Source organism: Oreochromis niloticus, linkage group LG3 (assembly GCF_001858045.2).
Source record: "Oreochromis niloticus isolate F11D_XX linkage group LG3, O_niloticus_UMD_NMBU, whole genome shotgun sequence".
Lineage (NCBI taxonomy): Eukaryota > Metazoa > Chordata > Actinopteri > Cichliformes > Cichlidae > Oreochromis > Oreochromis niloticus.
Window position 1 is genome coordinate 19458963 of NC_031967.2, and position 15510 is coordinate 19474472.

The 15510-nt window shown below is 42.9% G+C and overlaps 1 protein-coding gene across 1 annotated transcript in view; it reads right to left on the reverse strand.

Annotated features, from left to right (window-relative positions):
- rbpjb (recombination signal binding protein for immunoglobulin kappa J region b) overlaps nt 1-15510 on the reverse strand; it is a 51253-nt gene that overhangs the window by 8405 nt on the left and 27338 nt on the right. Inside the window, exons 2-6 of the mRNA XM_003449374.5 lie at nt 15031-15069; nt 6886-6981; nt 2148-2313; nt 1707-1881; nt 116-253 (exon numbers count right to left, since the gene is read on the reverse strand). Of these exons, the coding sequence (XP_003449422.2) occupies nt 116-253; nt 1707-1881; nt 2148-2313; nt 6886-6981; nt 15031-15069 (614 nt within the window). The remainder of the gene's footprint in view (nt 1-115; nt 254-1706; nt 1882-2147; nt 2314-6885; nt 6982-15030; nt 15070-15510) is intronic.

Sequence of the window (15510 nt, forward strand, 5' to 3'; positions counted from 1 at the left end):
AATGAACAGAGAGAGTGTGACATGTAGACAAGGTGACAGGCTGTCAAACTGCATCGCTGTTCTCGTGAATGATCAGAAGCTTGTGTAACAGATATGAAACCTGATGGAGACTCACACAGGTGGATGTAGAAAGCGCCCCACTGTTGGGAGCTGGCGTGAAAGTTGCCACCCTCCACGTGTAGATACCGCGTGCTGACTGTTTGGGAGCGCAGTCGGTTGAACAGTGCCACCTTGGTCCCTGATGCAATGCACACTGTGGGCGGAGACGAAAGCGTGGAGACACGGCCGGTTACATAACGCCCCAAAAACAACAGGTTACTTTCAGGTCGGCGTGATAACAGAGAGATAAGATGTCTGCAAGCCGGCAGGACATGTCCTGTGTGTGGCACAGGTGTGCCATCTGTGACATAACTGGGTTACTGGACACTCCATTTTCACTACACTGCCCTCTGGTGGTTAGAAATAGTATCGATCGACTAAACGATTAGCTCAAAACACTTTATTTTTCAAAAAAATTACATTAAATCATATAAAAATCTAAGCAAATTTTAAAAAGTAATGAAAAAACTAAGAAGGCTATAAAATATGCAAGAATAAAACAAACAGAAAAATGAAGTTAGAAGTCACAAATTCAAATATGGTTTAGATTTCAGAATATTCAGTGCAAGATGGAAATAATGCAAATCAGTAGCTTAATTTAAGGTTTAATCAAGGCTTTAAGCTTTTTCTCAATATCCTCATAATGGCTGTAAGAAAACCCCCACATGTGCCTTCTTATTGGCTCCCTAAAGAAGAAAAGAAGTCAAACCTTATTTACTGTTAAATATTTTGGTGCAGGAATTGGGGAGATGCCCACTGGTGCTTTAAATACTGTAAAAACAATACTTTATGCCTTCTATATGCCGCCTCCTCCTGTTTAACGTTCATCCAAGGTTTTAACCTTTGTTCTTGTCTTCACTTCTAGACTTTTGTATCAAAGCAGTCTTTCTGCTTGGACTCTGGTTAGATTTTGGTCTCATTTACGCTCTTACTTCATCTAAACATCCCCCCCCCAAAAAAATTCCCATCTACACACACGTGTTAGTAAAGGCATGTTCACTCCAGCTGATCAATACTTTTACAGGGTAAGTGAATCTTAGATGAGATACAACCAATCCAATGTTTTCCATCTGCAGTGAGAATCAAAGTACTTTTCCCTGAGCTGCTAATGAAGCTCTGCTGACTCTGTGGTAAATGCAATCAAGTCTTCACAATAAAAGCATCCTGCCGGTTACCTAAGGCATCGCTCCGAGTGTGAAGCGGCAACAGCGGGACGTTTTCAGTTTACATCAGCGGTAACTTACAACACTGACAGGCCTGAAAACAAACCATAAAATAAACTGTGCCGACAGCCTCACAGAGAGAGCCAGTTTACAAACAGATGTCAGGGTACGAGGCCGGCACGTCCGGGCCGTGGTCTGTACCGCTGTACCGAATATCTTGAATGATTTTGCGGCTCGAGCGTGCCAACCAAAAGAGAGACCCGTGAAACACTCTAGCTGGCTAGGCAGTAAATCATGATGGTGTGTTAATATGTTTAAGGCTGTTGTCAGGGTTTAAATTTACAGCTCTGGCAGACTGAGCTACACACTGATTTGACATGAAGAGTGAATCTAAAAGGTAAACACTCACAGCGAACCTCTGTAAACTTATCACAAATGACTCACAGTCAGCATTTTTGAGGGACTGCTTCTTTTTGGAGGGCTTGGAGATGACTTTGATCCTCTTGCTGAGGAAGACGCCGATGTCCGCGCTGTTGCCGTAGAACATCTTGACAGACAACATGAAGTGCTTTCTCTTGTCAGAGTCGGATATGTACAAGGTTTTGGCTGTGCAATAATTCTGAATGAGGAGGCAGAAAAAGAAAGACATAACAAACAATCAGATTCATTTCTGTTAATCCATATTAAGCATATTAATCAGCACTACAGCAGAAAAACAAACTCCAAATGTGCTGGAGGCATGTGACAGACTTCCTGTTTCTTTACTGCAGGGTGCCTGGAGGCTATACCGCGCGGCTATGGCAGCTTCTGCTGAGTAACTTCATGTTCCTGTGCCAAGGTAAGTGACAGAGTGACAGTATGTGTGTGGGTGGGTGAGTGTTGTACCTTTCCCTCTAAGTTGAGCTGTTGCATTTCTTGGTCGCTGTTGCCGATGCCGATGAAGGCGCAAGGCTGCGACTCCTGGTCGGAGCAGCCGTCTCGCTCCATCTGGTCCTTCTTTTTCTTCCAGCCGCTGCCCATCAGGTACACACAGGGAGGAGGGCAGAAGAACCTGGGACACGCGACACACGTCCAGTTATAATCGCCAGCATTTAAATCTTTAGGGGTCACGAAGGAAAGTAAATTTGTTTTTGTGGTGATTTGTTGAGACAGAGATTTGTTGAGAGATGCCAAAATCCCGAAGCCCCAAAGCTCTTCTTTAAATGTTTCTGCCTTTTATTCTCGTCTCTGTGAAGATGATCCCACACTGCTTCAATAATGTTGAGGTCCGGGCTCAGGGGAGGCCAATCCATGCCTGATGGTGCTTCACTTTGCATTCTTCTATCCATGTACGCTTTTACTGCACTGGCAGTGTGTTTGGGATCACTGTCATGCTGAAAAAACGAAGCTGCTGCCAATCAGATGCTTTCCAGATGGTTTTAAACGGTGGATCAAAATCTGACAGTACTTTTCTCTGTTCATAATTCTAATTTTAACAAGATCTCCAACACCACTGACTGAAATACAGCCCAGACAATGACAGAGCCTCTACTGTATCTTACAGCTGTAAACACTCACTGTTGTACATCTTTCCTGACCTCTGCACAACATAAATGATGACTGGAACCAAAAAAAAGATCCAATCAGATGTGTTGTCACCGAGTTTTAGTCGAGTTCTTGGGTATTCTGGCACACCTCAGCCTTTTATCCCGTTTCCCTTCCTTATGAATGGCTTCTTGACACTTCCACTCAGTCCATTTCTGATGAGGCTTTAATGAAGAGCCACATGCATCTCTCAGGTCCTGTTTCAAGTCTATGCTGGATTTTTCCCCCCCATTTCTGAATCTCATGACTTTCAGATACTGTTCATCTGCTGTAGGTGGTTTTTAGATCTGTTGCTTCTTTTGTCCTCAACTTGTCCAGTTTCCTCAAATTTTAAGGACACACTGCACACAACGCAGATAATATACCAACGTTTTTAGCTAACTTTGGGAATCACTTGGTTGGTGTAAAATTTATATTTAATTATAGTTTTTGTAGATCTAACTAAAGGAATGGAAAAACGATGCGATCGTGGCTCAAGACTTGGGCGTTCGCCTTGTAATCGGAAGGTTGCCGGTTCGAGCCCTGGCTTGGACAGTCTCGGTCGTTGTGTCCTTGGGCAAGACACTTCACCCGTTGCCCACTGGTGGTGGTCAGAGGGCCCGGTGGCGCCAGTGTCCGGCAGCCTCGCCTCTGTCAGTGCGCCCCAGGGTGGCTGTGGCTACAATGTAGCTTGCCATCACCAGTGTGTGAATGTGTGTGTGAATGGGTGGATGTGTGTAAAGCGCTTTGGGGTCCTTAGGGACTAGAAAAGCGCTATACAAATACAGGCCATTTACAGTCTGCTAATAACGAAGTGTCTGAAGATATAATGTTAAAATTAGTTCTTTGCCACGTTGTTGGAAACTCTGGTTCATTCCTTCAGTTAGGGGCGTTTTTAGGCTGGAAAGAGTCATAGGTCAAAGTTAGGTGGTTTAACAAGCAGATGATTTGGTGTAAATGTGGGGAAATAAAAGAGAGGAGGAGGAGGAATAAGAGAAAGAACAGAAAAGACCTGAATGTGCACTTCCTAATTTGAACCAGAAGAGGGCACTCTTGCACCAAACTCCAGCTAGAGTCCAACTCCTGGGTCAACAAGCTGTTGTGTACAGCTACAGTAAAACATCTATCTAAAGGCTGTCACGCTTCATTCTGCAGATGTTTCCGTGATCGGTCCAGAACTAAAATGATGTGTCAAGAAACGAGAAGCAGCATTTTGAATGAAATCTAACTTTCCTTCCCCCATTTTTAAAAAGGTCCCTCGTTTTACTTCTGTTCTCCTTTCAAACACACGTTTCTACTGTGAAAACAAGAACTCCCTTGAAATAACTCGCAAGTTCAGCTTTGTTAAAAGAAAAATCCACTCATTACGGAACGAGCACACACTTCAAATAAATTCATATGCGTCAGTGTGGAACTGGAAAGCGACCTATTTCGCAACACCAGTGTCTGTCTCTGTGGGTGTTTGTCTACTTTCACCTCCTATAAAAAGCTCAGACAGCGAGAGAGGCAGCTTAGAAAGAGGGAGACGGCACATTAACATTCTCAGTGCGTCCACTTTTGGGTTTTTTTTCCTGGGGCGCTCTCTTGTTAAGGCACAAAAAAGGAGGAATTAAGCGGTTTGACGCACAACATGAGTGCAGCTTTTTGCAGGCCAGGAGGATGTTTAAACAAATACCTGCAGCTACATCTGAGCACGGCCTTTGGGAGTTGCTTATCACCTGAAAAAGTTCAACCTCAATGCACAAAAGAGCAGCAATAAATATGTGTGACAGAAGTGTTTGAATGTTTCTCTTCACTGTCACTTTAACTGGATGAGACAGCTAAAAAAAGTCCTCTGAAGAATTCGTCTCAACCTCTTTTCCTATCTCTCTCCCTTGCGCTGTCTTCTGTTGCGCTCCAACTCTCAGAGGTGTCTGGGAGTTGGCGTGCAACAGCCGATTTACCAAGAGATAGGCCCTGATGAGATCGCAAGCAGCGCTGCACCTTGGCCAAGAAACCGAGTGGTGGGGGGAGGAGGAGGATAGGGGGGCTCGGGAGAGTTGCAAAATGAGCATGAGGTGTGGAGGAGAGCTATAAAAATATGCTTCTAAGTGAGAGATAAAAAGGTGAGTGCATGGTTACAGGAAGGGCTCGAGGAAGATGAGCTAAGAGGAACAGATCCAAAAAAGGAAAAAAAAAAAAAAAAGTATGTGTTACGATGGTGAGCTATCACCCTGCGTTTAACCAGCAGCATCAGGTATGGCATGAAAATGACAACATTAGGTTGTCACATGTGCGCTCGCCCGTGAAAGCCCACATCGAAAGGCTTCACGGTGCTGCGAGACTCCCCCCCTCTCTCCTCTTCCTCTTTTATTCTCGTAGCTCTCCGTCGGAGCTCCTTCTTCTGACTCTCTGCGGTCTTTACGTGGCCTCGTGGAGAAGGTCGCCTCTCGCTTCCTTTTTTGACCTCCACAGATATCGGAGGTCAGAGGGTTCAACACAGCCACTCAGCACAGAGGCACTGTGCTGAGGAATGTGCTTTTGTTCGTCCCCTCTTGACTAATGTACACTACCTGTGTTTGCCACAATAGTTGAATATAGATTAGAGGATAGTATAAATGCCTCTGGGCCACAGGTGTTTGCAACCCGTGGTGACGTAATCATAAAGACCTTTTTAACATAAAGCCTGGAAACTGTGGCTCAGCTACTAAAAAACAAACAAACAAAGAATCCAAATTTCATTTTTTTTTAAAAACTCCTTAAAATTTAAAAACTTTTTTTTTTTTTTTTGCTTTTTTTCCTCTAGATTTTTAACTTGATGTTAAACTGTGTCCGTTCTTTGAATTACTGTGATGCAAACAGATAAATAAGTGCCTGTTGCACGTTTACAAATAATCAAACTTCTGAGGAAAAATACACTGCGTTTACAAGAACTGTCGACCGATTGCAATCTAAGCAGCATTATCGCCACGGGCTGAAGACGAGAAGCCGCCAGCATCACTAAGGAAGTAAATTTAGCCGGCTGGCTACCAGAGATGGGCAGTAAAGTGTTAAAAGTAACTGTAATCTGATTACTTTTTCCAAGTATCGAGTAAAGGATTACTTTACCAAAAAAGGTAATTAGATTACTGTTACTTTCCCGTAAGCAAACTGCATTACTAAACCCTGATTTTGTTTGTAAGAGTGTCTCATGACAATGACGTACGAGTGTGCAGATCAACAATGGATAATATGGAGTGCGAGAGAGAGTAAGACCATGCAGCAGGCTGAAAGGTCTACTGCTTTATAACGTATTCAGGTTGCGTTTCTTTTTTTTTCAAAGTAACTAAGTAATAAGGTAACTAATTACTTTTGAAAATAAGTAATCAGTAAAGTAACGGAATTACTTTCTCTGATAAGTAATCCACTAATTACTATTTTCAAGTAACTTGACCAACACTGCTGACCACCCAGATCTCACCCACAGGCGTGTGTGGCTGTGCCGAGCGCATTTTTCTCACATCCTTTTGAGACACGTCTGCAGACAGTGAAGCTGGAAATTTGAAAAGTCTGTTTGTTTGGTGTGTCACATAATCTCAGCGTGCTGTTTATGATTTTAAGTTTGTAAGAAGGGGTTAAACATTCAGCAGGCTGATGAGCTTTAAAATGAGCTGGAACCAAACAAAACCACCAAGCTGACAACTTGAACACAGAAACCAATGAGAGATTGGATGATCACAAATACGCTGCACGGTGAAATCCATACAATGGCAGTGATGACAATGATGAGGATCTCATTGTCCAGCGATGGTCAGTTATTTAGCGAGACGTTCTCAAGGAGGCAGACCACTAAAATATACAAATAAAACAAAAATCTTCCCCCACAAAGTCCTAATCGTCTAAAAAACTGCAGACTTCAGGATAAAATGTAGCAGGGGCTGCTTAAAAATAAATTGTGTGATGTGTTACTGTGAGGTTGAGACACTGACCGACACTTTTAGATTTGCTTTAGATTCTAGACCAAACTCTTTTAAGGACTCCCAAAACCTGAAAAAAAAAACGTGAATTAAGACAAGAAGCTCCCATTTCATATCAAACTCACCTTTTCTCATTGCCATAGGATTTCTGTGCAACTTTTGCGTGTAGGATCATGACAGTTTGGTCTCCTCGCTCCTTCAGGTAATTCCTCATCGCTTCTCTGCAGGAAGAAAAAGAAGAGGAGAAAGAAGAAGAAGAGAAATAAATTAAACCGGCTATTTTCTAATCTGACAGAGGAAGTGACGTGAGTGCAACTTCACAGAAGACTGTCGTCCGGCTCTTAAGAGGAGGTAACCCTCCTTGTGTATACACGCACATGCAGTAGACTCAAAGCGACCTCTGAAAAGCCAGAGCCTCCACAATATGCTAGCAGAGAAGCTGTGCTCTCCCTGGGTCCATCCGAGGTTTAAGGGGGGAGCAAGAAAACACCAGAGCCAAAAAAACAAAAACAGAGCTGAGCTCATCACCAAAGATTCCTCATGTCGTGTCAAAAATGTTGCAAGGGCCGTGCTCCGATTACTTCTGTCAACTCTGCCAAAACTTCTCACTTCCCACTACACCCCCACCCCCCCCTTCACAGGCGCGAGCCGAAAGCTTGCTCGACTGAGAGGCGCGGAGGTGAAAGATCGGGCTTAGACGCACAATTAAAGCACGTCATGCGCATGGAGAGCAACATACTTTGACCCAATCGCCACACATGCACAGATGTCAGTGACACCTGACACGCCAGGGGATCCTCACAGGGCTTCCCACTCAAACACACACACACGGCTTTTCACTCTAGCACGTTATACTAGGCCGCACACTCGGCTTAGACATGCCCTTTGTTATGAAAAGCAAGGGGCCTCCTCAGTGTGTGTGTGTGTGGGACACAGGGGCTTTGGGGGGAGTGGGTGATACAGAAGAAGAGGAGAAAGCATGATGAGGCAATTATTTTTCTGATTATTTCAGTCTCACTGCAACACTAAAAAAAAAAAAAGTTTTTTCTAAATTACTGATCGCCAGCAGCTATAAATGAGACTAATAGAGGTACGATCCTGGAATTCCACACAGATGAGGCCGTTTAACTGATCTGCAGCAGCCTGATATCACTTAAACACCACATGGAGAAAATGATATCAAGCCGGGGTGGACGGGGGGAGTGCGTACGACTCCAGTTCGACTCTGTGGAAAACAGTGGTTTCATTAAAATGTCGGACTTGTCCGCACGGATGCATTTAGAATGTGATTACGTTATTAAAGGACGTAACCCTTCTCTGGGAAGTGAATGAAATCGTCGCTGGTGTCTCACACACACACACACACACACACACACACTCACTCTAACCACGGCGGGGGGAGTGGAGGGGGACTCCTGTGCTCACAGCTCTGATTGATTATAGAGAGAAGACGCAGTCCAGGCCTGCTGATGTCAGACCCTGCAGGGCACATGTCACACCTCTGATACTGCCTGTGACCTACCTCTCCCACAGGAAGGATGACACACACACACACACACACACACACGCACACACGCACACACACACTATTAATCACATTTATTTCATCCAATTTATACAGGATTAGGGCAGTTACCACTTAGAGGAAGCTTCTAAAAGATGGTTTGCATCTTATGCATGTCCTAAAGACCCTAAATAAAAACGTTTAGATCAAGTCAACCTTCACTAAAAAAAAATTAAAAAAAAAAAATGATAAAGATATACAATTTGGAGCGACAAGTAAAATGCATGAACAATTTCAGTTTGGCAATCATGTGGCCCCCTAACAGCAGGACCTTAGCTTGTCTGCCTAGAGACTGCTCTGCAACCGTCTGCCAAACACCAGTGATGGAAGAAGAGTGTATTCACAGACCAGATGGTGAAAATCTCCGTGTGATTGTGTTGACTGATAGCAGGTTTCCACAGTTGGCCGTAGTTTCCAACTACTCAGACCTGTAGTTGTGCCTTACTGCTGTAGTCAGGACATTTCAAAAGATTTTTTACTCTGAGGACGGATATCTTACGTTTCTGGTTTGCAGGTTTTTTGTTTTTACTACCGCTCGGCGACTTAGTGTGCTTACATGTAAACTACAGGCAACCGTGGCGATCTGCGAGGGACCAACGCAGTCACAACAAGATTTTTGGTGCATTCACCCCGTTTGTCATTTCACCCAGTCACAGCCAGCAGTCTCCAGGAGCCACTCGCCAACCAGTCGGTGACCAGAGAAGGCATCGTGTCCAATATGGCAGACACCCCGAGCAAAGTACACATGAGTTCTATATAACTTCTATAACACAGGAACACAGCCTCTTTAATGGCTTCTGATAGTAAACTAAACCTATCAGTTTTACATAACCTTTAAAACATCCAACAGTGTTAGCTTAAAGCAGCTAAATAAAACATAGAACATCTTTAAATGATGCTTTATCCCCATTTTCAGCTCTGTTTTTTTAAATCTTGGACTCACTAATGGAGAAGCTTTGTATAAGTCACACTTAAAATAATCTATTTTTATCTTTAATAATGGTCAGGGTGCACACCCAGGCAGTTTTATCTGCCCTCCCCCTCCTGCCAAATCAGCTTTCTTCTGATTGTTTTCTGTTTGCAAGGTGCAGCCAATGTGTATAAGACCATGTAAGTGACATCAGCTCTCACTGATCTCATACAGAGTCATGAGTAGAGAAAACAAAACAAAAATCCTTGTCCTTGGCCTTACAAAGATCATCTATGCATGTGCTGACCTCCTTATATGAAACTTGTTTGATAAGAGCACACATGACTGTAACGGTCCACTCAGACCATGCATTCGGTGCCATACTTAATGAGATCTTTGGGCTCCGTCACTCATTTTGAAGCTTATGTTGTCAACACTTTGGAATCAGTTCTTGCCCTCCTGACAAAGGGAAATAAAACACCAAATTAAAAAAGAAGAAATGTTACATCAGCCAGCCTCAAAGTCAGGGTCACGCTCATAAAAAAGGGAAGCAGTTTGATCAAATATTCAAATACAATGGCACGTAGTTACTGCATGACCACAAAATGTAATGCTAGTGTTTGTTAAGTGTCGTGCGACAGCCTCGGCTTGTGGTTGACACCGTTTCAGCGCTCACCAAACCCTTCCAGACCACTGTGGCTGAGTTGGGGAGAGACCATTCCCCATCAAGACACAAATGCTTTGGCACACGATCGCGCTTTGACTCACAGCAGCTCTTTATGTATGCTGATTTTCACTTCAGAGCGCCTCCAAACAACCACTGAATAGATAACAAAGATGCACCACATGTGGCAGCAATCATGTGAAACTGAATATCCTATGATCAGATGGAAAAAAAGAAAGAAAAAGAAAAAACACAACACAAAAGTCCCCAACACTGGGTCCATCGATCCAAACTTGTGCTGTGTAGCCAAGCTTTGTTCAAACCCGCAGAATTTTATATGAAAATCTAGCGGGGAACAAGAGCTTTATAAAGATACCAAATATGTCTCGAAGGATTTCGGGGGAGACGAGTATAAAATGATGCAAAAAGACATCAAAAAAAGATGACAGATGACTATCACGACGCAGTGAACCAGAAACATCAGGACTTTACGCAGGAGCTGTGTATCAGAGGGGAAAACCCCTAAAAATGGATTAAAGCAGTATTTGTGCATTTGTTTTCTATATTGCACGGTTACCCTGTGCATTATTATTCAGTCTTCAGTAATGTGTCAACAGGGTTTTTCCTGTCACCCCACCCAAAAGGTTTGGACTTCCCCCCCTGAAGGAATACGGGTGTAATAAAAAAAATTTTTTTCCTTCTTACTGAAGCATAAAACAGACAATTCAATATGATATTTAGTGCCTAACAGATATTTTGTTCCAAACAGAGGTGTCACATATAGAGGTGCCAGAGATATTTTTTTTCCTTTTATACACAAACAGCTATGCCCATGTGTGTATTAATAATAAAGAACAATGGAAACGGGACATGCTTCCAAAATCTTTTTCGTGCTACAAAATGCAGATGGCAGCAGGAGAGTAACGAGATTCCCGTCTCTTAAATGACTCTTACTCGTACGTCTCGCATTGATATCGATAAAGACGTGGCTTTGATCTAACACATTCACCCTAACACGACAGGGCCGTCTTGAGTAATCATTTGTGGCTTATACAGAGTGAAACACGAGCGCACGCACGCCACACAGACTAGGTCTGAGCGCTGGAGACGGAAGGAGAAGTGAGAGAGACTGTGACCAGAATCAGCTCAACTTCCTGTGCAAGACTAGCACGCAGCAGATGCATGAAATTCCTGTGCAAATCAAAATACGACTAAGGTAAGACCAAATTTCAAAACATTACATTGTGTTCATTTGTATTTGAGGGATTAAAAAAAAAAAAACACTGGGGGAAGTAAAAAAAAAAAAATAAAAAATCAAAAAAATCAAAAAAAAAATCAAAAAAAAAAATCAGCCCTTCATTCATGCAGAGACAGGAAACGAGGGTCACTTCAATTAAACCGAGTACGCCCACATGTAATAAAACCAATAACCACAGATAAGAGTCTACATTACACACACACAGAGAGAAAAGTAACAGCATCTGAGCTGCAGGTTTAATTTCTGACCGGCTTTATTTAGGTCCAAAACAATGTGCTAAAAGGCAGTCGGCGACAGCGAGTGAAAAGGAGGGGGGTCAGAAATAAAACGTGAGGAGAGGAGATCGGGCAAAAGAGAAAAAAAAAATCGCAACATACAAAACAAAAGAAGACATGCTTGAGAGGTGAGACAAAAATGTGCCAGACAGATTTATAAAAAGACGCGTATCTTTAACAGCAGGCGATATGGGGTGGGTGTGTGTGTGTGTGTGTGTGTGTGTGAGTGAGGGGGGGGAGGTTAAGCCAGGCTACAGATGCAGCAGAGCAGACAGGCATCTGCCCCGTACATCTGCCACAGCGTCTACAGCAGAGCAGCACTGTCACAGGACCCCCTGTGAACACACTCAAAAACACGCACACGAAGAGCAGAGGGGCAGGGGCACATTAATGCACACATGCACGGTGAAATAGCTCAATTAAGATGATCAGACAGTAATTAGTTTGCACCTTGTGCATCACAAAAGGTAGATTACACACAATTGTAGTGTGGGGCTTTGGGTTAAAGCATTAACAATCAGCCACTTTAGCCTCCTTTTACAAGGCTAGGAGACGTGGCCTTTACACACACACCCCTCACTGTTTGATGTCTGACCTCCCGGATGAGCCGTGTAAGCCTCTAACACACTGACACAAAAATGGAAAATTACTGAGAACTGTGGGATATTGCAATAGCTTGCACTCATCTCAGCTCTGATCATTTGCTATGCGGTAAACAAAGTAAATCTTCCGCTTTGACATTTCGGCATCAACGACAAAAATTGGGAAAATTAAAAGACGCAAACAGAGTCCGAATTAAAACAGCGCTGATGTCATTGTTTGAGTGATGTCACAGATCACTCAGGAGAATATTGCAGTGGGTACTCGCGCCCTCAGTGTTGGTATATATGGTATGGCAGGTATAATCTGAACCTAAAACATACGGTGAATCAAACAGGCAGGTCAACCCACTGTAACCAGAGAAGTGAACGAAATAAATACCTGCTTCTTCTTCTAAGTGTACCTGTGATTAACAGTTTGAAATGGCTCATTTATGCTATTGAAAATACAATTCCTGCAGATATGTTTGTATCAGCATTTATAACAACTGATGAATGGCAAAAAATGTTAGGGAAACTGCTTTGTTTTTGTGTGTCTGAAAGAAAATAAACATATTGGCCCATATCTTGAATTGTTAAAATCACCAAATATCAAAATCAGTATTGGTTTTTCAAGTCATTTAAGTCAAACTCTACGTGCCCATTAGACTGTACTCCCTTATGACTCATTTCCAAATGTTTATATTTGGAAATTAATACTTTATAGACTGAATGTGTAAAGTGATCCATTTTCTGTTTCCTTGCTTGTTATTTTCAAATAACCAGTAAATTAGTTGCCAGTAAACTTGGCAACCCAGCCTGTATTCTCATGTTGAGTCCGTTTGTGTAATTTTGCGCAAGTGGATGTGTCTGAACCCTAGAAGTGTTTGTTCCAGTTGAGTAGCCTCCCTGACAGTGTGGACCTCTAGGACCTGGAGGTTTGGCTGCCATAAAAAGCTCCTGCGGGATGCTGCAAAATTTTAGAGCAGCACCCAAAGAAAACCTGCGGACACGAAGACTCTACGGCAGATTGACAGGCCAACAAAGACCATAACCATAGTCACATGAACTAAACGAGCTCTGTTGTGCCTTTTGTGTCGGTCATATTTCTGGCCATCAAAAACCATCAGACGAATCGAAGGGCCAGTGCGAGCCAGCGGACTGGCAGCACATGAATAAAGAGGGGGACACATCAAAAGGTGCAGGGGCCCCTTTTTCCAAAACCACGCTCGGCTGTTCCAGGCAACACGCAACCCCCTCATTTTCCCCGCTGAGTGCCACGCGCAAAAGCCGAGCAACACACACACACACACACACACAGTCTTTGTTATTCAGAACAGCAAACACCAATAAGCAAACAAGTGCGTGCGCACACACACACACAGACCCTCCCTAAAAAGCAACCCACATCATCCATCAACGGTCTGGATTCACCCAAATGTTACTCCAAGTAACTTGGAGCAAACTTAAGAAGAACACAATAATCAAAAACTTGCAGTACGGCTCGTCAAAAAAGCTACACACAGTAAGACGAGTACAGCGCAGAGAGCGCACATTTGGACTGTGAGGCCTCAGAAAGGGTTATTTATTGCTTCTCTAGCATGTTTCTCCACAAACAACGGCAAAAATAGCACGGTTCATTTCAACACAAGCACATTAAAACAGTCCCAAAGGAGGTGAGTCTGCAGAGATCTAAGTAATGAGCGATCAATAGCAGAACAAAAATGAGGTAATACAGCAAAGCTGGGGTCAACAGAAAGCAGCTGTGCAGGACTCCACAGTAAAGCTGCACATGTCGTACGCTATTGTTGTATCAACAACAACGTTGCAGCTCGACAGCAGCGGTTGTTAGAGACGCATCCTAATCCTACGTCTCCGCTTCTGGAGATCACAGCCTGAAATGAGCTCAACAAATTTTATGTGGCAAATCTACTGGTGAATATAAAAATTATTAAAACACTTATAAAAATTAGGGGTGGAAATCGCAGTTAAAAACAAAAAAGTTCCTGTTAAAGAGAAAAGCGAGGTATTTATTACTCACATGGTGTCAGTGGACAATGTCGAGAATCGTTAATGTTAATAGTGATAGCTCATCAACTAAGGAGGGTTTTTTTTAACTAATATCCCCACTGATGCATTAAGTTGACACTGTCACATGACGAGATTCATTTTAAACTGTTTCTGCAACGCCACAGTTACACACGTACCTCAATCTATAATCAACACTTGCAAAACAGACGGGTCTGGGCGTGCACCAGCGCGTGTACAAAGTTCATGCTTGGACGTCTGCATGCTTTTTTAATGTGCATGTGTCGTGTGTGTGTCGTGTGTGGGTGTAGTGGCTACACGGACCAATCATAATCATGACCTAACAAGAGAAAACAGGCTAAAGAAAAAAGAAAAAAAACTGGATGAATAAGCAGAACTAACGGTCTAAGTAAAAAAGAAAAGAGAAATAAATCACTTAATAACTTTAGAGCCTTGCAGCTGATATCCACCCACTAATGTAATCACCCAACACTAGGTTTGGGTGAATCAAATCACCCAACCTTAGTGTCAGTGTGCGCCTCTTATGCTTCACCATTTGAGTTAATAAGTAATCATTAATGATTTGAAGTAGACTTAAACTTATGTTTTTAAGAAAAAAAAAGGGAGGGGGCATGGGGTTAGACGACAGGGTGGGACAAATTGTGTAGTTTTTGATGTTTTTTATTGCAAAGTTTTCTTTTTTATTGGTAATCCCAGAGTAGCATTAGTAAGCTAGATATGAGGGGATACTTCAGAGGGTCTCTTTACTTTCATTCATTTGAAAATGAAGTGTCCAAAATAGTAATAATCACAACAAAATCAAATCGAGAAAACAAACAAAAAAAAGGTAACAAATACCTTGGGGAGGGGCGGGTCCCTAGAATAGGTGTTCACGAGAACACAACGGCACACGTACACAAAGGTACACCGAAACCCAGCACTATGACAACAAAACAAGCTCTAAAAGGACCACGAGTGCGTGTGCACACTCACCTTGTTAGGCGCTGTGGCTGAGGGTGCTCCCCGAACTTCCTGCAGAGAAACAAAGTGAGAAGAAAACATGAGTGGGTTGGTTATCAACCACAAACACACGCAGAGTAAATAGTGCATTGCAAAAAAAAAGAAAGAAAAAAAACAGCACATGTACAAACGCACATAAAAAGCAGCATGGCCTTGACAGCGAGTAATGGCAGTGTGTTCAAACAGAGGACGTGCCAAACGTCGCGCCGCTTGTTTGCCGTGAAAACACGATTTTGTGTTTTCAGGTTAAAGCAAATGAACTTTGTTCAAACTAATTGCCGTCGTGTTGAAACACGTTGAACATCAATGGAAAAAAAAAAAAACCCCACTGGGTTCAGATCAGCTAATCGGTATATTTAGTATTACTACTGAATTTCAGAAACTCAAGTTCAGCACCTGAACAAACAACGGTTCTTCAATGGCCGACGCGCTCAACAAACAGGTGTGAAGGGT